This window comes from Phaethon lepturus, unplaced genomic scaffold, assembly GCF_000687285.1.
Source record: "Phaethon lepturus isolate BGI_N335 unplaced genomic scaffold, ASM68728v1 scaffold6963, whole genome shotgun sequence".
NCBI lineage: Eukaryota > Metazoa > Chordata > Aves > Phaethontiformes > Phaethontidae > Phaethon > Phaethon lepturus.
In genome coordinates, this window is record NW_010528281.1 from 23,449 (window position 1) to 45,820 (window position 22,372).

Consider the following 22,372-nt stretch of genomic DNA (forward strand, 5'->3'; position numbering starts at 1 on the left):
TCACGGAGTGAAATACAGTACGCTTTACACATCGGAAGCCCTGAGTATGATCCTTGGCCCTTCCACAGGAAGCAAGATGGAGCAAGGCAAGCGAGACCATTGGTCTCTGTGACCACACATTACCTTCTGTAGCCATTCATTCAGCTCAAGCCAAATCCAATCGTGTGGCCCAAGGTTTACAAATGGAGGGCCAGTTCCAAGGCTACATCAAAAAAAAAAAAAAAAAAAAAAAATCTACAACACAACCTAGGCCCCAAACTCCTGCCCCAGTCAAGAAAGACAGCAACAATTAACAACAGCGTTCACAGAATATCCTTACATGAAGGGGAAATGCAGAGGTCAGAAATGCTGGACCTGCTCCCACCACAAATAGGAGGATGACCACTTGGCAGAGACTGCAGCTTCTCATCTCTATCATGACAAGAATTGGTATCATTTTCTGGCCTGAAAGAGAAAGAAGAATGCAGGGTGATGAATGCTTGCAGTATAAAAAGTTGCATGAGAGTAAATTCTAATTTTTTCTAATTGCCTGTAATGACATAGAAGATATTGAAATTATATTTCATATTGCAAAGTAGTGCTAAGGACATAATTTAACTGCGTAACTGTAGCTCCCCCAAATCAGATGATGTTAGATGTATTTCAAATTAACATTTTTTTCCTACTGCAATAAAAGAGCCAACGAAAGGAAACCATAACTCCTTGTAGCCTGAAGGCCCAAAATACCAGCAGGACACTTAAAGAAAAAGACTGTAGCAGTGGGCCTGAGAAGTCTTCAATACTTAGCTTTTTCAAGGATTTAAGATTTGTTCATGAATATTACAATGATCTCAGTTTACAGAGTAATATGCAATACAGACTTAAAACAAAGTAGATAGTATAACTGTTGATTTCCCAGGTGAGGTGGATCAATGAGAAATAGAAGTAGCTGAAGGGCAGAACAGGACAAGATTGCCTAATAATAAGCAATGTAACACAGTAGAAGAAAGAGGGGTGTGAAAAGTGTGTGAAAAGAAGTTGGCAGACACAGAACGTTTCCCTGCCCAGTATTAGGTTAAGGTAACTATATTTTTAGTTAGAAAGGATGCAGTCCAAGGAGGCAGTTAATGATTTCACAGCTAAAACAGTTTCTAAGGAAACAGCTAGCAGAATATTAAGTAGTTCAGTCTCCCTTGAGTGATCCCAGCCAGTGAGTCTTTAAAAAGGAGGACAAAAAAAAAAAAAAGCAGCTTTCCAGTATTTCCTGGCTCCCTCAGGTCCATACAGCAAGAGCTTGTCCATAGAGGAATCCCATGACAATTCATCTAAAGCAACGAGAGCCTTGTCTGCACTGGAAAGTCATAGAAAAATTAGCATGGAATAGCTGCTACATGTGCAGTGGCTATTTCTGTGTGAATACTTCTATTCAGCACTAAAAATTTGCTCCCCCCCCGCAAGGTACGAGCCAACAACTCAAAGAGATATGTTATAGTATCTCCATCAACTGCTTCCTCTTTAACCATGTTTTTAAAATGGAATATGTTACATCGAGTCTCACATGAAGAACTTCAAACAAGTTATATTCACTTCAATTATGAATGCAAACATTTACACAAATTTTTAATGTAGTTTAACTACTCTGTTGAATCCAAAGCTTCAGATAATTCAGATCAACTGCCCTGGATTGCCCCCGGGTAGACAAGCTGCATACAAGGCTAAAAAGTCTGACATTTTTCATGCTATTTCATCCGATACAAACACAAGTCACTTAAATTATTTAAAATATGAAATACATCCAGTTCCGATATTGCTTTCACATTAAGGCAGCTAAGATTTGGTCACTTTTATTGTCTTCCTGTTGCAAGGCTTCCTAAGAGAATATTTCCTCATTTTAGTAAATTAATTCATACTAAAATTAGAACAGCATAAAAGCCATCAAAGCATGTCCTTTTCTGTTGTAAAATCTAGTTCAAGAATGTCTTAATCTATTTACTGCAGTTTTCTTGCACACAGATTCATTAGCTATAATATACAAATTTCTCATTCAGAGTGGTATCTCATGCTTCCTACTTAAAATAGGGGAGCACCAAACACTCGTATTATTTCTACTATTTGGCCAGAGCAGGAGAAAAATTAATTTTGACATATCTTCACCATGTTAGATTTCTGCCGATTACATTTTTCCTCCCTAGTTTGCACAGTGAGGCAATATGTAAAGAGTGGTTCACACCATCAAACTAACACTTCTCTTAGACCCAAAGCTACCAGAATCAGTGTGGTAGAAAGGTGTTTTTAATTTATATCCAGCAGTGACCTGAAGCCGTCTTGCAGAGGCATGAGCTGCACAGCTCTTCATAAGCGGATGAGGTTCAAGTTTTGACGAAATACAGAACCAGCGTCACTCTGGTATCCTGGGACACTGTTAAGTAAACATACAGCCTGGGTCAATGGTGGTAGAGAGGCACGCGATCACTTCCAGAGATTATTTCTGCTGCATAAACTGCAGCGTGCTACAGGGCACCAGGAAATAAAAGCCACTCCCCTGGGTTTGCCACTGTTTTTCTGACTTCCCATAAGAAAGTCACTTCATTTTCACAAGCTTGTTTTTCTCTCTACTTATAAAACAGGAATGTAATGCTTAGACACTCCAGTGGTAACTAAAGACGTATTGCTGAAAAATGCTTTCTAAATAGTCTGTAAGGTTACCCTAACAGCTGATTCCAAAGAATTGATCCAGGCCTCCTAGCCCACCATGGACAAAACACTGGGCAGGGAAAGTGGAACCTGGAATTCAGTAACACTGACGCCACAGTAAACTGGCACGGTACGTTTAGTCATGTATTGGCCATCTTAGATTTTCAAGACCTGCAGGAAAATTCTTAGATAATCAATATGCTACTGATACGAGCTTACATTAATTAGTTGCTGTTTTCTTTTTACACACAAACACAAGCACATTTAATATATAGGGAGAGGGCTTGCAAAAGCTGTGGGCATTATGATGGTGTAAAAGTTGACCACTGTAAGGACACAAAGTAAAAACTCCAAATGTGCATTCAGGCTATACCAGGGAGAAGTAGTAGGCGCCATGCTCAAACAGATGACGTTTTTTCCAGGCTAGTACTCAGAAAAAAATATCACGACTGTGCAAGGCAAATTCTGCCCTGGGATAGCCAAAGATTCTTTTTTTTGCTTTGGAAATGTGTGTTTCATTCATCTTGAAAAAAAAGAAAAAAAAGGGAAAAAGGAGGGGGGAAAAGAAAAGAAGGGGGAAAAAGAAAAGAAGTGTCTTCCAGGGCTTTTTCCATGCCCAGATCTGGTACGTTACACTTGTCTATTCTAAGGCCCTAGTAACATAATCAGTATAATCCCCTATGAATGGTACAGCTGCCAAAAAGACATATTTGGATGACTCAGGAGGGTTCCCAGTCAGATCACCTGCTTGTGTGAATGCTAATGCCAGAACAAGAGAGTTGGGGGGAATAAACGTGGGCAAGATAAAGCTGCGACCACTCCTTATCCAAAACAGTAGACTTCGATCAGATTCATTACAGCTGCATACCTACAGCCTAAATCAGTCCTCACTGTTTTCTGTATGGATCTTCCACACTAAAATGGGGAAGAAATGTATTTTAAGAAATAGAAAATGTGAACATGAAAGCAAAGAGTGGCAGGGAGGATGACACACGACTGTCTTCAAGACTTCAGGACTGATATGTTCTTCTAAGAACCACCTCTACATTCTAACTTACTTCATTACACTTTTGTATTTCAAGTTACCTGTTCATTGTAATGTACTTAGCTATACCAATACTGTGATTTTTGAGTACTATCATCTATATTTTGTTAGAGTAACTTGTAGTCTCTCAGCTTAAGTATCTGCAGAAGTGAAAACATTAAATCCTCATGATAAACTGCTGCCTGTATCATAGCTACATGGCTTTGATCAAATCCAAAACTGTATGCAACTGAAGTAAAAAATCATTTAAATTTCAGATCTCATTGGTATTTTACTTCCTCAGTCAGGACAGTGAAAATGAGAATTCTCAGCTCAGAAATTATAGGATTAAGATATACTTGTTCTAACAGAAGGCAAAGCATATTCAAGCAGCTCTATACGGTAAGGTTTCTTTGTTCCATTTACAATGCAGTCTTCTACCTCTGACCCCAATCACACCAAGAGCAAGGTGTCACAGACCCTCCCACTGGAAAATGTATTTCTTCCAAAGCAGGAAATCCAACATAAGATTTTTGTCTTTCTCATTTTCTTTTTAATCTGTCCTCTTATGGGTCGCTAGCAAATCTCCCCAGCGCAATATACTTTATTGCTTATAAAGTGGGAGATCCTAGGCATTTTAGACACTCCATGCAACTTACCAATTGACTATATTATGAGAAGATGAAAGGACTATGAACATACAGGATATAATGCAAATTTAAACCAAACTGATCAGTAAGCATTTAGTCGACTATTCCAAGTATGTGACCTCAGCCAACAGACCTTTCTCTGCCTACAGTATTCCTCTCCTTTCTTTTTTTGAAATTACCTTTAAGAAATGACAATGGCAATGCACTTTTAGGTAGGGAAGCTTATTTATCAGGCATTGTTGCGGGGTTTTTTTTCTTGTTTTGTTTTTTAAAGGAGTTTAAAAAAAATCTGACTTGGTCTCATTTGTTTAGACTTACATTAAGTACACAGTCCTGTGATAACCTGGCGTCACAGGTCTCTGGAGAGGCTCATCTACACTCTGATGGACACCAGGAAACAGCTTCTTCTTGGTTTTTGGAGTATGAGTCATTATCTGACAAATAGGAAATAGAAATGGAAAAAAAAAAGAGAATGCAGTGGAAAGACAGGTAACTGGAGCCATAGAGAAAATTCTATAGAAACATTGCATCAGAAACTATTGCATTCTGGTGTCACTACATAAAATTGCCTAAAATCACTGTAGGCTGTTCCATGACATCATATCTCAGGTCACATTTCCATCATCAGCATTGGTAGATCTATGGACTCTGGGATCCAGAAGGCATACAGTCACATTTCTCTCAAATTAGTCACAGCACACTAAATGGCATTCATGCAAACTTTTTTACTTAATGGCTTTTTGCTGCTTGAGGTAAGACATACAATACTTGATCTGGCATAATGCCTGCAGGAGCAGTTAACTTTTCAACTTTTTTTTTTTCCCAAAACCATTTTAGACCAGCAGAGTGTTCCAGTATTAACTTGCTCAGCACTTTGCTTTGTGTGCGCCCACAGAGTCACTGATGTAGCACTAGAACCCTAAGGCTGCCTTTAGCTTATTATTAAACAACAGCCTGACCGCTTCCTGTGAAAGGGTAGCTCAAACTTATTCTACTACTTCTGAACAGAGCTAATAAAAAAGACAAAGATTTGGAATGCTATGCAGGTAGAACCTGGCTCTTCAAGCAACAAACTGAAGAAAAGATTTTGGAAAGTGACGAAACTATTGAAATTAAACACTTAATCCAGCAAATTAATTTATTTCAAGATCCTAATGAGTGGTACTCACTCCCAAGTACTCAGTTGTTAGCAGCTTCTCTCCTGCAAGCTCTCCCAGTTGAGGTTGCAAAACCTCATCTTTGTCCAGATCAGCCTCCATAATGTCATGGTCCTCCTGCAACAGCAACATGCATGTTATTTGAGCCCAGGTTCCAAGAAGTTTTAATTTCAAATATAGTTCTCACTTCAGTAGTCAGGTGGATATGTCTGTCCAGATAAATGAATGTTAGTACTGCACATGTAAATGGTAATGTACAAGCATTTTCCACCAAGAAAGCATACACATAAAGACAAACTCACCTAAACTTTTGATATAACCAGAAATTAAAGAATCCCGAGAAGTAAAAAACCCATCCCTTTTTCCACAAATGGTACGCCGAAAAGTACAGCATGCATTTCAAAAGTAATTCTCCTTCGAATTTCCAACCCCAAATAATTATTCCTTGCTTGACCTACTAAGGGATCTGGAAAATTCTCAGTCATTAGTATCTTTGTAGAACACCGAGTGCTAGTCTAAAGAGATGCCATGCTCTGTCCTCAACAAGCAGCTGGTGTAAAGTTTGGAGTTTTAGTTTTTGCAGATTTGCCCAAGTCAATTTAGTCATACAGCACAAACTCAAAAAAACCACCTGATAGCATTTCTTAGCCATACTGGAGGCTGAGAACAGGCTACCCTTGTTTTAAGAAAAAAACAAAAGCGAAACTTAAGGTAAGTCAATTCTAAAAAAAAAAAGTACAAGAAAGTTATCATTCAAGCAGAGAGGATGGTAGGAAACTCAATAGAAAACTTGTCTGGATCTTGTTATGTATCAGTATCATCTGACAGGAATTAAAGCACAAATTCAAGTTAGACTATAACAACTAGCAGTAAAAATAAAGTAAGTACACCTTAAAACAATACATAGCCTTTAACATAACGCTAAGCATTCCATGAGATCAAAACATCCACATGCATATTCAGCACTGTGGGGTACATCCCTCTACCCTCACAAGAACATCGAAGTAATTTACTGCTGTTTATTCCACAAGAAGGAAAAAACACCCAAAACATTTTATTACTCATTTTCAGGAACTAGAGGCATAATTTTTAATCACTCAAGACAAAAAGAAATACTTGTTGATGGGCATTCAAAACCACTCCTCAAGCAGTGGATCCTGAAAGGTGAGACCATGGGTGTCCAACAGCAGCTGTTTTTAGAGCAATATGAAGCAGCAGCAGCAGCTCCTCAACTTTGCAAGGAAGCTTCTGACAATATGGGGCTGGTACAGAATTCTTGGATTAGTAATTTAGCATACAAATATCATACAAGGCAACAATCCTCTTCATTCCACAAAAACCAAATGTAATCAACTTCTCAAGTGAAAAGTACCAAGAATTCACTCTGCTGTGCCTATTTCTAGTATAACTATGGGTGATTCATCTTTCATGGAAGTTCTGCAGCTTCTACAGATCTACAAGCCAGGAAATTTTAAAAGTTTGAGGGACTCCTCCAGCAAACCAAAAGTAGTAATACAAGAACAAGTTAGTATTTTTGCTTGTGTTTTGCTACTGAAAACAATTTTCTTCTGTGCTGCACAAGATACCTTAAGTAAGACCCACCCCAGATGAAGCAAATGTGCTTTGCTTTTGAAACAGATTGTGACAGTAAATGTAATGACTGTCAGAAAAAGTAAACGAATCATTCTAATAAGGTATGTTGTAACTGTAATCTAGAAAGTCTGGCATAAACTCCATTAAAAACAAGGCCACCAAACTTTGATGAGCCCCAGAGCACGAAGAAACTAAAAAGCAGTTTCGCTTTAGTGAGATTTAGACTCAAATAGTTTTAAATAGTCAAAGTAAGAAATACCCTCTGCCACAAAGATTAACCAATAATACGGATGCTTGGACAGCGCTCTACAAAAACAGCATGAGGAAAAAAACATTGGAAGTGTGTAGAGGGAAGGTATTTCCTACAATGGAAATGGCCAACTGATTCCAGTCTTTGGTGCAAAATAACAAGACTACCATCACTCAGATCAAGTAGGTGTTGGCTTCCCCAGAGCTCTACAGGCTTGTCTTTTTTCAAGTTCAATGACCTCTATACCAAGTGGCTTAAACCCCATAATTTTTGTTTTGATTTAGTTATTCTCATTGCTCATCACCCCCTCATTCACAGGTGTCAAGCAGAGATAAAAAAGTACAGACACAAAAAGCTCAACTCAGTAGCCCACAGCACCATCCAGTTCTACTTTGAAATATCCTGCCTGGTCTTCCCCTGTGGCTCTGAAAGGGCACAAGCCTCCCACAGGTCCCAAGTCATATCTGACTTGTGCAGGTGCTTCAGATGCTGTAGTTAATCTTAAGATACATTAGATGCCTGTGTGTGAACAACTGAAGCAGTTACAGAAATACTGCCAGTAATCTACACAGTGTTCTAAGGCTTAGAGTAAAAGCCATAAAAGTTAAGGCTTTATAGGACCTCAGGAAGCTGTTCAATCTGCCTTTGTCTTCAAGGCAAGATAAGTTACAATCAGCTCCTAATTACCTGGGAAACTGGGTAGGTGTGAAAAATAACCCAGATAATAGAAAAACACAGAACACTTGTAGACCAGGCAACAACCACCTGTATCAAGCAAAACAAAACCCCCCTACACTCCAAACTCCATAATATACTGTATTTTGGAAAAAATAATTAAAGAGTAGCAAAGTGGAGCTTTATAAATAGTCTGATGGAAATTTTTTTAATATGGTATGTTAATGAAGCATCAACAGCTAACAGTTTTCTTCAAGAATGCTTTATAGAAAAAACTGCCTACACTGTGCTGGGGTAGAACGTTACATGTTACAGCCAGAAGATCACCCTGCTCCCTCATCCAGCTCTCTGCACGCATCTTGTATTTAACCTCTCCTCACGGATCACGTTGATTTCCTCAGGTTCCACCTTTTCCAATATTCTGGTTGACATGTTTTGTCAGACAGCGAATGCCAGTTTCTGGTTTATGGGCAGTACCTCTTCCTGCCAACCTTGCTCCCTGACGTTATTTAACATAGCAGGTAACTGAGCCTGAACTTGTCCTTCCTCTGCCTCCTTGTACAGAAAAAGAGCTTTGACAGATATGCTGTCATTCCACCGCTGAAATAACACAATTGGTGCCCTGTTCACCACTGCCCACAGGCTGCAGCAGCCTTTGGCAGCAAAGTCCTTTAATGTAATGGCTTGAAGTCCTGTGATTAGGTCTGTGATTAAACTCTCTCTCTTTTGATGTACTCTCTAGCTGGAGTGTATTTTCACACTGCAGTTTACTGATTTTATTGCCAGGTGCTGAGTGATGCGGGATCAGAAGGTGTATGATAAATTGTCACTGCAGTTATTGAATGTAACTGAACTTTGTAACTAAACTTTTGAATTAGAGCTATGATATCATATATTCACTTTTAAAAGAAGTTTTTAATGGATGGTCCAAGTCAAATAAAAAGCAAATATAAAGATCCTATACTGAAGATAAATTAAGTTAGTATTTAATAGAACAGTTGAGAGACTATTAAACACCAGGAAATATGCACTGTGACTGTGGGTGTCAACACACCCCAGATGGCTAACATAATGAAGGTGGGTATGTAATCCAGAAGCCAGTGCATCCTGAGCTCTACCCTAGTTAATTTAAAGCTCAGCAGACAAACCTAAAAGCAAATTTATTTCTGAACAACAATATACACATAGACCTTTTTTTTTTTTAATTCAGTTTGTATGCTCCAATGGCACACATTACAGAATCTTAAATTTCTGAATGTATGATGCCCTTAGAATTATCCTCCAACAGGCTAAACTACATCTTGGCGGAGTATTTAGGAGAAAGCAGTCACTACAACAAGGTCTGCTCAAAGCCAAGACAGAATTCAACAACTCTAAATTAAACACAGATAAGAGCAAAAAACCCATGAAAGGTAATAGTAAGAGCATGGGGAACCTTCACATGCCCTTGGAAACAATAAAAGCTGGCGCAAAACCTGCAAACTAAGTCTGCATAAAAGAGTCGTTGTCTTAAGTTGTGAAGGTATAAATATTGATATTTAGTAGATCAGCAAAAAATTGCAATAATGGTAAGCAGTTTGAATGCATGTCATTAAATTGTTAATAAATGGGCATATTCTGAAATACATTCAGTCTGTAGTAGTTTTTAAAGTTACATAAAGGCAAGACTTCTGATAAAGTTTTCCAAAACTTTCTGTTGCCAGATCACAACATCAGATGTTATCACAGAACCTCACCAAAGAACAATAACTCACAGCATTTCCAAAATACAAAAGGACTCCAAGCATTGAGGCAGTGAGTCAGCAAATCTTTGCTTATTTAACAAAGTAACAATATTATGCATTTTGTGTAGCATTTTGCTGCCATGCTGTTTGTATACTATATTTTCTAAACTGAGGGACTAAGAAACCAGGCCTCTGAAGCAGAACAGAATTACAGCTGGCACCAGCAATAAGGTTTTAGAACGTGCCACAATTAATGTTACACTAGCAACAGTTTTAAAATTGGCTTAATGAGACGACTTCTTTTTACTATAATGGCAAAGCTAATGAAAAACTGGACCCAGACACTTCTGTTTCAAAAGCATACTGTTATTTTCGAGTCAAACAGTAAGAAGTGACAGAAGTCTGTTTTAATCACACGATGGTTCAGTGGTAAAAATGCATTTCAACACGATTTGACCTAGAGCCTTGGCTGGGACTGTGAGCAGCAGCAACTTGTCTAGGGGGTATGACTGAATAGGAAAATTCACCTTCTTTTCATTCCCAAAAGCAGGTAAAGTAATGAAAGTGTTCAACACCATCATGCAATTCAATGCCATATCTTTCATGAAGGGCTTCCTTATCTTTGTGCTTTCCCAACAGAACACTGTATCCTTCAAAAAAGTGTACTAGAGTTCAAGAGGAAATACCACCATCTTGGATTCTCACGATACACCTAAGACACTCAAAACCTTGGAGCATCAGCTTCAGGGTGTTAAGCAGCATATTAAACAATGGGAAGTTATAATGATTAATCCCCAAAAAGCCCATCTTGCACATCAAGCACTGATTTTGGATGGGAGAAGTAGAAAGATTATTGAAAAGTCACTTCGGGACTGCAGGAGGTGAAACAATTACAATAACCTAATCCTATCAGAAAAAAGGTAGTTTACTGTACCCCCTTAGAACAAAAGGGGGAGAGCCAATTGTTAAATAAAGCTTCCTTGTAGCTCTAAATTTAGAATTTCCACATAGCTCTAAATTTAGGCAAAGTCACAAGGGTAATTAGTTCACGTGTTTACCACCTATTGTGCCACAACACAGAAAGCAGCTAAATAATGCAATCAGTGCAAAACTTCCCTGGACACTGCCAGGCAAAAGCTGGATTCTGCAAGGTGCTGCACTCTGTGGCACCTGAGAGCACACCACACCTTTTATAAGTGGGATACTTACATTTTTCTCTGCTTTCAAAACATAAAAGGCTCAACATGCACTCAGTCACCCTGGAGTAACAGGGCAAGTTTTAGGCTGTAGCGCGGTTGTCGCTGTTCACTAGCATTTGCATTAATGTGCAACAAGCTATTGGAACGTGGATGCAACTGACTTGCTAAGTTTGATGCATCTTATTCTTTGTTGGTTCAGGACAAAAACTTACTTTTTGTCTAAAAACGTGGTTTTCAGTAAATATGTTCTCCCCTAATATTTCTAATACAAGAATGTTTTGGAGAGATCACTAACTCTCAATGTCACTGACTTCTTCAGGGCAAATACATGATATAAATGTATATGCACATACATATACACCTATCTAAATATGTTCAAACACTATTCCAAGGACATCTACCATAGCTGTTATTTTAAACTTCTCATGCAAGACTTTTTCAATAAAAGAAAAATGCTATGTGGTAGACTTCCTTCAGATGAAATTCTCATGTACTGCCTACACAGAATATTTTCAACCCCCAAGTGCACTTAGGGCAATGTAGCAATGGCAACATCACCAGCCATCACCAGTGAAGACCGCGCTTAACATTTCCCTCACGTAATTTACACCTTGCTTTGCTTGTTAATTTAGATGATCAAATATGCTGTTTTGTCTACACATGGGAACCCACTACTCTAATGAAGACAAAAAAGACTTCTTAAAAAATGCTGAAATATTGGTATAAAATGAGTTTATTAGCAGAGCTGGAAATACACAGCTAAGCAGTTTATATTTACTATGATATAGCTTCTCGTGCTTACTTTCTCAATGTTTTTCTTTTCTCTTATTATGGTACTTATTTCTTAATTTGTAATTACTGTTTTTCTTCATTACATACAGACAATTTATGAAATATATTTCAAAGTTTCTAAACAGCAAAAGAATTAGTGACACTCTGAACAGATAATGATACGTTAAGAAAAAGTGACAACCTGTTTATAAACTATTCTGGCAATATACTGGTTCATTTGCTTCCTTTATTTTTTAATTGCTGAAATGGGTCTACTTGAAAGCATGATTACCACTGCTACATTAACTCCTCATCTCTTTAATTCCTTCAAGCTATAATCCTTTTGTTATCACAGAGGTGGTGACTTGCCAAAATAAAAAAGTAGGAATTCAAATGAAAAAAAAGGTAATGGAAACAGATCCAATTTTCTTGTTAATGCAAGAATAATTAAATAAAAGCAAAAAATGAAACAAAAAAGCACCAAAAAACAAAGTCTGGTTTATTGACACAAAATATTTTTCTGTCTAGAAGGGTAAGTTTTTTTCTAAAAGATGCCAGAAGGCTTTTATACTTACTTCCTCATCCTCTTCTTCCTCTTCATCATCAGACACAATACTATCATTTAATGGCTCTTCTAGAAAAAAGCAAATCAAAATAGTGTAAGAATACACATGCAACTTAACAGAATCTGTAGTTATTGCCCCTCTTTCACAGGAGTAAGAATTAGCTTGCTTCTCCTACAGACATCCCATTCTTTTCAGGACAACTATTGGAATTATTTGCTCCTATAAAGCATTCTAGAAATCATTGAAATAAATTCATATTTGGGAAAATGACAGAAACACTCTAGCACACTTTTTTCCCCTCATAAATCCCACTACAATGTCTCAGTGTATTTTACCAACAAGACTTAAATGTAAGTGTGTGCACTTGCAAGTTCGTCTATTTTTCAACTAGTTTTTAATAAAAGGCTCTACTTCTCCCTACAAACACTTCAATATTATACTGCTTTTATAAGAAAAAGACAGTACTCACACAGAATACTTATTGTAACATTTGGACAAACTCATTTCCTTAGAAAAAGGCATTTCTAGCCTTATACTGGAAATCTATACGCTCAACTTCTACTCACTAATCAGAAAATACCTTTTTAAAATACTATTCACAGGTAGAAGAGGAACAATTCTATAACCTTTGAACAAATATTGCATAGTGGCAACACAGTGCTTAAAGACTTTATTTGTTCTTTTACAAATAGCTAGGACTATATTACAATATAGCTAGGACTATAAGAAATGCTGTCTTCTGCGCTTTCCAAACGCCCAAGAAAGCAAATCAAACTTGTTCTATTTTTACTGTACAGAAAGATTTAATCAGAATTCACCCCCTTTTCATTATTTGCTTTCTCTCTCTTCCTTTCAGCCACAGGGAACAGCAAATACAATAAATACTCCAGCTCCTCATATTTGTCTGTATTAACACAACATCTACAACTCCTGGGACCCATCAACATACTCTGCAAAAATGATGGTCTCTGCCCCCTATTCAGAACAAGCCATTTCAGATAAAAGCTACACTCCTCAATAGAGCAAGAGATGAGCAAAGACAGACCTAGTCCCTAAATCCTGCTTTTACAATCTGTATCACCTGTTTATTTTTGCAGTTGACAGCAGTCTCTCATTACTGTGAGGCCATTGGCATGAAAGAAAACAAAGAAATTCTATTTACAGTCCCAAGACTTTGGGATTGGGACCCACTCAGCCTTTTATTTCTTCTTTATAATTGTAACACAAAAGGGAATTTTAAAATATATCTGACATTCAAATCCTGACATTCACTATTCACCCTCTCTCAGACCATCACACTATTGTTATTCTTTGAGCATTTCAATGCCAAGTAAAAACATGAGCTTTCTTATGGCTTTTGTGAAAGATTTACAGCTCAGATAGCTGCATCTGTTCTTCTGACCTGAATTGAGCTGCTTGATAATAAATTCAATCTGTCGGATCATCTCTGCGTTTCCTTCCTTGATAAAGCAGCGCAGAATTTCTTCCATTCCCTGGATGTAGTGGAAAACAGATATAGTGGAAAATAGATTAGTATTTCATGTGACCACAGTGACAGAGTTTTGTTAGATAAAATGTCATTGTTTTGTCAGGAGAAACAGAGTCAGTGTGAAACAAACCACCGTGTCCAGCTCTGAGCACTCCCTCCATACACTTCTCAAAGACAAAAGAAATATGCTGTCTAGATTGCTTCTGGGTTTAAATACAGAAGTATCTATGGGGAAAGGCAAATTTTTACAACAGACCTGCTGCTTCTGCCTTCTGAACTCAGTACACAGTAGTCAACAGAAAAGGGCAAACTTGCATTCACAGAGACAATAGCAAAAGGTTCAGAGAAGGAAAGCAAAAAGCAGGACCAACTTTGACCTTCTCTTAAACCCAGTTTCTCTCTTTGTGGCCCCTTATAGGCTTGATGTTGTGTCTTTAATCATTTAAGAAGACTTCCAATCCTCTGTGCTCTGTGAGGTAAAACATCTGACAACAATTATGCCTGCATAACTGTCTACGTTAGATCTGAAGATACAAAGATACACTGCTATCCCAGGAATAGCTTCTTCAAATCCAGAAGTTAAAATACATTCACTACCATTAAACTAACTTTCACAGGAGATCAATTTCTAGTTCTCCTAAAACCTTCCTCCTGTTGCCTTCTCCAGCTAACCATGTCTATAGCAGGCAGAAACAAAAGCAGAAAGAGGAACTCATCCTCTTAGTGGCTATTCACTGGTGCAGAATGAGTTAAATAAGGGGAAGAAGTAGCAGGTCAGATGAAAGCATCTCCTGGGCCACATCAAGTCTATGAAATGCTAGATGGACAACAGTATTCTAAAATAACACCTTTAATTTATAATTTAGAAAGAATCCTTCACACTACTGGGGCTCCACTTCTGGGAAAAGACCAGCGAATATGGCAAAAGTGTTTGAGACCTACATTCACATCTGCCTGAATATCCAAGGTGGAGGGCCTCTTGTGGATTCCCTTCTCAAATTCCATGGTTCCTACCCTGCATGCATGCCATCCTTGGCATATGCGCTGATCTTTGTGCTATGCAAAGCAGCACTTCTTACCATTGCTCTGGCCTCTTCTCGGACAGAAGGGATAGCAAGAATGCTATACAGCGCTCCATTCACGTATGGTTGTATCTAAGAGGAAGAAATAGCCATACCACTAAGAAAAACTCTTACATTCCCCCTAGTTGACTACAAGCAAAATTTAAGAATGAAGGTGCAGAACAACTATGTTCAGAGAGTTTAATCAGGCTCGCCTGCATTTGCAAAAATTTACACTTGGGAAACAGTGAACTTTTAGGATGCAAATGTACTGTGATGTGGTTGATCTAAATGAGTAGTGCTGCATGCCGATCCCCGCTCCCCTTCTGAAAATGTATTCTTGTAAATTGACCTACCCTAAAAAAAAAAAAAGAAGAAAAAAAAAAGAGAAAAGCAGAAAAACAACCTTAGTTCCTGACAAACACTAGTGGCAGTACAAAAAAATAGGACAAAGAACAGGGACAAGACTCTGTCAGCAATGAACTCAAAACAGGCTTCAAGCATTGTAGCCTTAGGCAGGATGATAAAAGCTGTAGCAGCTTAAAACATTCTCTTGCTCTGCTGCCTGTTACTGTCCCTGAAAGGCAAAAAAACAGCTAGCATGAAAGCTCTGCATTATGGTTAGTGAAAGCCACCAGATCTGTAAAACTAGTTTTATCAGCACTTATGTGACCCTTCGTATTGGCCAGTTTTTGGAGCACTAAGATTTCCAGGCATCCTCTGTCCATACCCTTGGAAAAATGAACAATGAGCTAGGCTGGGAGCAGGGGAAGCAAGGAAAGATAAGCGACTGGGATTTACACAAGGATTACACAGCTTCTCAGAAAACTGTCCTGGCACCCAAGAGCATTACCTTCTGCCTTCGATTTTGATAACAAAACTTCTACCAGCTGCGCTGGTGCAAACTAGGTTGTAAGAATACACCCTCTGAGAGAAATTTCAAGTATGATAGCATTTTCTAAATACTTCAGTCCAGGGACTGGGATGTTATTTTGTATTAGTATGTACTGTATTAACTCTCATAATTCATAAAAAAAAAAACTAGTGAAGGAGTCCAATAAAGATATGCCAAGTTTCACCTTAATCAAAACAGTGCTAGTAAAGAACTGATCTACATCTAATAATGAATTCATAAAACATGGACTGAACACTTAATTGCAATTTATTCTCTATTTTCAGTTTAAGTTATAAACAAAAAAACCTGATGATACATATATACACAATGTTCGTAAGACCAGAGTTTATATTTAATTTTTACCAGAAGTCCCCAAACACCTTGCACAATCATCAAGGAATTATTCTAGAATACCCTGGTAAAAATTCTGCTTCCCTATGATTTCCACTGCATACAATATTTGCCCGCATTTTCTCCCGCTTTAAAATTTACACCATGGTTAAAGAAGTGCCCCTCTGCAGAGACAGCTGAAGCAATGCTTTATATAGCAGCCAGCAGACATTAGAGTGATGTGCTAACTAATAATTTTTAGCATTTTCCTCTGAGGTAGTTTAATTTAGCATCTAAGATGCAAGTGTGTCTGGAGACAGAAAAGAAGAGTTAAGTGGCAGGTTAAATGAAGTGGTAGATAAAAAGTTACTAGGGCTTGAATGTCACAAGTGTACTGCTTGCTTATAATATTCTTTAAAACCACTAGCAAATTCGCTTCTTTGCACCTCATGTTTTGCATAAAGGATTGTACCACACATTGTTCATCTCATGAACTAGGTAAGCTTGAGATGATTTGATTTAAACAGCATCAGAAACTGCAGTCAAGAAGGCACACGGATTGCACGATAACTATGCATCTAGAAGACTTTCATTCTTAGCTGCCAACATTTGGCAAAGGAAGACATAATTATGTCTAGAAAGACCAGTGCCTGATAAAATAGCATTTACGTAAGTGTGAATTTTAGGAAAAATTTATGCAACTTAATTACAAGAGGGTTTAACAAAGGAAACAAACCAATTAACTTTTTTCCATTTCTTCCTTTCTTGCTTTTTTTATCTTTAATTTTTCTTTCCACCTTTTCCTTAACCCAAAATTTGCTGTACAAATACCTCATGATTCTCATGGCCAAGAAGATTAGACAGAACTTTGAGCACATGGTTTGCGATCCCTGCACACATTTTCTTCCCTGCAAAGGGAGAAAACATAAATATGCTTGAAAAAAATGTAACAGATCAGAGCAAGTTTCTCTCTTACTTGTTAAAATCACTACTAAATATAATTTACACAGAGCAATACTGTTCCTTGTTCCTGCCAAATGCTGCTCAGCATAACTGAGCTGAAATCAGTGCAGTTACTCTGGATTTATACAGTTGTAACCTTGGACAAGATGCAACACAAAGGGATTTAAAAAAGTTTAACAATGGCATTATTTTGCTTATGGCAAGCAGTTGATTTTTCACCCTCATCTTACCTTCCTTTTTAAGATGAAACTTTAACCTTCTTTTAAGTCTCTTGGACATAGACAGGACCTTATTTTCTCGGGGGGAATCTCTGCATTGTAGAAGTGAAGAAGCATGCCAAGTGTTTCACTCCACAAGGTGAAGGTTAAGCTCCTTGCCATTACTGATCAACTCAGTTCTGACTTTCTTTTATACAAACAGATCTCTTACACAAGTATAAAGTGTCCTTTTAAAAGTGAGTCTGGAATGTAGGCATGGCAGTCCCCACATACAGATATGAAAAAAGAATCGAATCGTAGAGGGTTCCACTGATTAACTGCTTTCTCAGTTCTTTAGATTTTGGTGAACCTAACCTCCATAGTCTGGGATTGTTGGGAAAGAGATCCACTCAAAAGCATTGGTTATAACACACTGTCCATCTCTGTCCATGATCATAACACTCAGCATCTCTGTCCATGTTCGTCCCTGCTACTAATGATAGTCATTTGAAAGAATCTAGGTATATCAGAAGAAAGGATTCACAATCTTCCCTATCCATTTCTTGGAATAAGGTATAATTCAAAATGTAAGATACCTGCACTCCGCAGACAAAGATTCATGAGCAAGGCAACAGAATACTCCAGTGTGTAATCAGACAAGCAATCTGTATCTGTTAGAACATCAACCAGCCAGAAAATGAGCCCATCTTTGATCATTGCTGACTGCAGTGCACGCCTAGGATTAAAAACCAAAAAGCCTACAAAAATCATACTGAATACAAATAGCTTTCAAATACATCTATAAGTAATATAAGCACATTAAAACCCTACTTCATCTACCTGCTATACACTAGCCTACCAACAAAGAAAACCCCAAAACTACCCATTTTGTCAGAATCAATTAAACTAAGTAATTAACAAAGCCTGAAGAAACTGAAGAGACAGATTCCCATAGGGTTAGGGGACTAAAAGGCTGTTGGGTGGGCTGGGGTTTTTTTGTGTTTTCTTTTTTAAAACCTGTAAACTGCTGAGGTAGGTTTCTTCATTGTTTTCTAAGGCTTCTAGCTCCACCTAAAACTGAATTTTCAATGGTCTTAAAATTGGTTAAAAAAAAAAGCTACAACAGACCCATAAAATAAATTATTTACTTCTATCATAGGTAGCCATAGCACTATAGCACTTTTGTACTGTTGATTTGACAAATGAGATTTTTTGCTTAAATCTATTTGGTCTTTTCTCTAGAGATTCTTAGGTCAGGTATTCTTTCAACTCAGACAGTAGTTGCCCTTGAAGAACTAAATAAGGTGCCAGGTGGTCAACTGTGATCTCCTACAACTGAAATTTCTCGCTTTACAATACAAAAAAGAAGCATATACTGGTAGAAAGGTCTTGGAGAAGAACACTATTTTTAATCATGTTAATTCCAATGGTCAGTAAGTCTAAATTACAAAGATCAAAGCAGGTATTTTCCTGGCCTTAGTACTTGAGATTTGGATTGCTCCTGAAAGCTCATACACTTTCTCAGCCCTGGATCTTGCAGTAAGTCTATGCTTAGACTGAGCAAAACAAGGGAGCATCTGACCACACATTAAAAAAAAAAAAAAAGGCCCTCATGTCAAGTATCTGAAAACTTTAAAATTTTCAGTAGCTTAGTGCCTAGGCCCCAAAATTCAAACTTGTACTGTCAACAAATGCTTTAATAGAAAAATAATTTTCTCTAAGATTGGTTTAGGATTTCAAACAGTAGAATATGAAGATTTATTCTCTTTCATCTCAAATACATAAAGTACCATGTCAGCAAGCAGTGCAGAATTTTACCCAAAGTACATTTACATGTGCTTCATCCAGACAAGTTTTAAATGAGGCAAATCCAAAAAGCAGCCCTCATACTTCAACAAGCCGAAGCAAACAAATAATCCTCCACCCCCATCACTTGCAGTCTTAATTTAGAAAAAAACATGAATGAAATTAACAAGCTAAACACATCCATCTATCTCCTTACATTTAGTTAACTATTCAGGGCTGAATATTCTTCCTGAGTACTGTGAAAAGAGAGTTCCTAGATCACTTTTATTTGGTGAGAGCAACATTATGCCCTTTACTGCTTTTGCATGGTATTTCTTTTGTGGTGGGCATTTGAGTCAGACTGCTAATGTAAAAGTAAGAAACAAGACAGCCCACATATAGACAACTCCATGAAAGAGAATCAACAGGATGAGAATGTAATCCCTGAAAAATGTTTGCAGAAAGGATAATGAAAACCTTGTGCTTTTGGAATGTAATGCAACTCTTTTTTCTATGTAGGATCTTCAGAACTTTCTACATTAAGATTTTCACTTTGTTCAATTAAGGAATACATATAAAGCATACAAGGTTATGGCAGGAGACGTACATTTACTTGAGTCTTGACAGCTGTTAGGAAGTCAGGTTAATTCAGTCAGCAAAACTGAGTTCTCCATAATAAATGATACTGCTTTCATCAGCCATCAGAGGTTCTGATGATTGTTATTGGAAAATCAAGTGCTCTTCTTTCCTCCCTGAACAGAGCCCAACTAGCCTGCATTTCCTCTCTTCCTGTCACCACTGCATGCTGTGCTTTCATCACCTGAGGCTGAATTTCTGCAGAGTCCCCAGAACATTCTCCCATGTAAGGGAATCCTTGTCTTCAGCTTTCAGTCTCTCCTCCAGCATTCGCAGCAATGCTGAGTTCTGAGAAAGGTAGACACGACCTGGTGCAAAAAGCGATGAAAGAACAGATGCTGAGATACCAACTTATGACAGAAAAGCTCCCTCTCCTTGGAAAACTAAGCAGGATTGACCTCAGTTTCTTCTTGACAAGCCACAGTCTTGTGCCAAGACCCAAACAAACCTGCACAAATGAGTTGTCTACCAGACGAGTTTCAGTCAATCCACCAACTTGGGGCATTAGAGGCCCCCACTTGCCAAGTTAGTACCACACAGAATCCACCATTCCTCTTTCAGTACATGCTTTCTGATCTATCACAGTTTTGTATACTCTAGGAAAAGAACAGAGATATCCAAAGAGCTCAGGAAAGTTAGGTGCCCTACTGCTATTGACTTTAAATGGGATTTCAGTTCCTAGCAATAGTTAGCTCCTTAAGTAGCAGCAAACCAAGGGCAAATCTGGGATAGGCGGAGATACAAAGCTGCATATATATGCAACCAATTAGCATGATGCACAAAGATTTATACAGGTGAGGACCAGGAAGATGCAAGAGCAACTGCCCTAACTACTGTTGCACAGCCTGGTAGCAGGTCTGCCTACAGAACCTTTAGTTAATAGGGATTTTTCTTCTTTTTTCTTTTTTTTTTTTTTAAACCCTCATGAAGAGACTGAGGACTATATTAATGGCAGCACCTGGATAAGTTCCCACATAGACCACAAATCATCAAAAGACAACAGAAATGCTGAATATACAGTGTCAAAGTGAAAATTTTTGAGATACTGAAAAACTGATTTGAATGCATGTAACAAAAGACAGAGAAACCATAGAAAAAGGGTGCAAATTTCCACATACAGTGACTTGTGAAGTACCTATAAGCCAGCATTATATGAAAATGCTGTCTTTTTTTTTTTTCAGCAAATCTCTTACCTTCTGCCAGCGAAGCAAAAGCGTTGATGAGCCTTGCCATATACTGTCTGACTACCTCACTCTTAGAATGTAATAATTTGAGGACGCTTCTCTGAAAAAAAAAGCAACCATTCATAAAAACTCACCAAAGCAGGAAAAAACAAAGTTAGTCTTCTATAATGTTTCAAAAGCTTCATTAAATTTTCACAGCAAACAAACTTTGAATGCATATCAATATCCTAAATAATGTCAATATGATTCAAAATTTCCCAGTTTCTTTTTCTATTGGCAGGGAGCTGAGAGATAGAAAATGAACAAATAAGCAAATTAAAGCTCCTCAGCTCAGTCTGTTAAAACTCCATTAAGCTCCATGGTATAGGGTGAGAATTATAATGAATCAACACAGTTATCAATTAAAGATGATATCTAAAATTAATATTTAGTCAGTGACAAAAAAAATCCATTAATTTTGTTGATGAACTTAAATGCAGTAATGTTACCTGAATAGGAATGCTTTTGTTTGACGACTAACAGTGTGAGAAAGCAGCTCAGTAACTTACCAAGAACACCGCATTGCAAACTATTTTAATCTGTTTTATTTCAGGCATTACTTATACATAACTCTTCTCTTACAGAAATTTACAGGGAGAACAACAGATCATTGATTTAATAATCGTTTAACTTTTTTAGTGAAGTTACTGTTGCAATGACAAGGGGAGCCACAGTGTAACAACACAGGCCCACTGCTTCAAACAACTGGGGAACTCAGCTATGCACAAAATTCACTATTACAAATGAAAAAAATATTGGATTAATCAGTGACTGAAGCAACCTTTCAAAATCAACATACCAGCAATTCCCCTTTCTAAAGAAAGGTAACAATCCATTCCAAATTCGTGGAAATACCGTTGAACATAGAGGTATTGAGACTGAAGTCATAATTATTTCTTATCCTAGACCAGTGAAATGGATTGAAAGTATTATCTAACAATACATAATCCCTCAGAGACGTAGTATCTGATAAGCATGAGCTAACTCCTAAGTAAGGGGCTCAAACAGGCTTCTGCTCAACTCATGGACAGCAAGCACCACAAGAGGTAACAAACTTTCACTTGTCTACAAGAACTGTATCTACACTGCGAGCTCTCGTAATGCAAATCTTTGCCCATCATATTTAAAGACTGAGATGCAGAAGTTAGATGTATCACATGACTTTGGCACTACTACTTTTTTTTTTCCCCTTCCAGAGAGTGATAAATTTTTCTGGTCAGCACTTTATACAAACAAATGAGCAATATCACATACAACATGGAGGAAAACCCTTTCCAGCTGACCTGACAGTTACTGTGGCAGTCCAGGAGGTCATTACTGATGTAGGCTTGCAGGACAGTGTCTCTCTGCTCCCCAGGATATGACGTTGTCAAGCGCTAAAATAAGTAAGTAAACCAGTCAAATAAATAAATGGTAATGTGAGTTGATGATCACTGAAGATTTTAAAGGTGCTGGGAAACCTCTTCTCATGGGGAAGAAGGAATTCAACCTCACAGTGATCTAAGGGAAAG

At 37.8% G+C, this 22,372-nt stretch overlaps 1 protein-coding gene across 1 annotated transcript in view; it reads right to left on the bottom strand.

The window, feature by feature from the left end:
* ARMC9 (armadillo repeat containing 9) overlaps positions 1–22,372 on the bottom strand; it is a 66,827-nt gene that overhangs the window by 11,213 nt on the left and 33,242 nt on the right. Inside the window, exons 12-22 of the mRNA XM_010283622.1 lie at positions 22,145–22,237; positions 20,832–20,922; positions 19,823–19,946; positions 17,814–17,953; positions 16,889–16,965; positions 14,851–14,925; positions 13,685–13,775; positions 12,292–12,350; positions 5,517–5,621; positions 4,666–4,781; positions 320–444 (exon numbers count right to left, since the gene is read on the bottom strand). Coding sequence (XP_010281924.1) covers positions 320–444; positions 4,666–4,781; positions 5,517–5,621; positions 12,292–12,350; positions 13,685–13,775; positions 14,851–14,925; positions 16,889–16,965; positions 17,814–17,953; positions 19,823–19,946; positions 20,832–20,922; positions 22,145–22,237 — 1,096 coding nt within the window. The remainder of the gene's footprint in view (positions 1–319; positions 445–4,665; positions 4,782–5,516; positions 5,622–12,291; positions 12,351–13,684; positions 13,776–14,850; positions 14,926–16,888; positions 16,966–17,813; positions 17,954–19,822; positions 19,947–20,831; positions 20,923–22,144; positions 22,238–22,372) is intronic.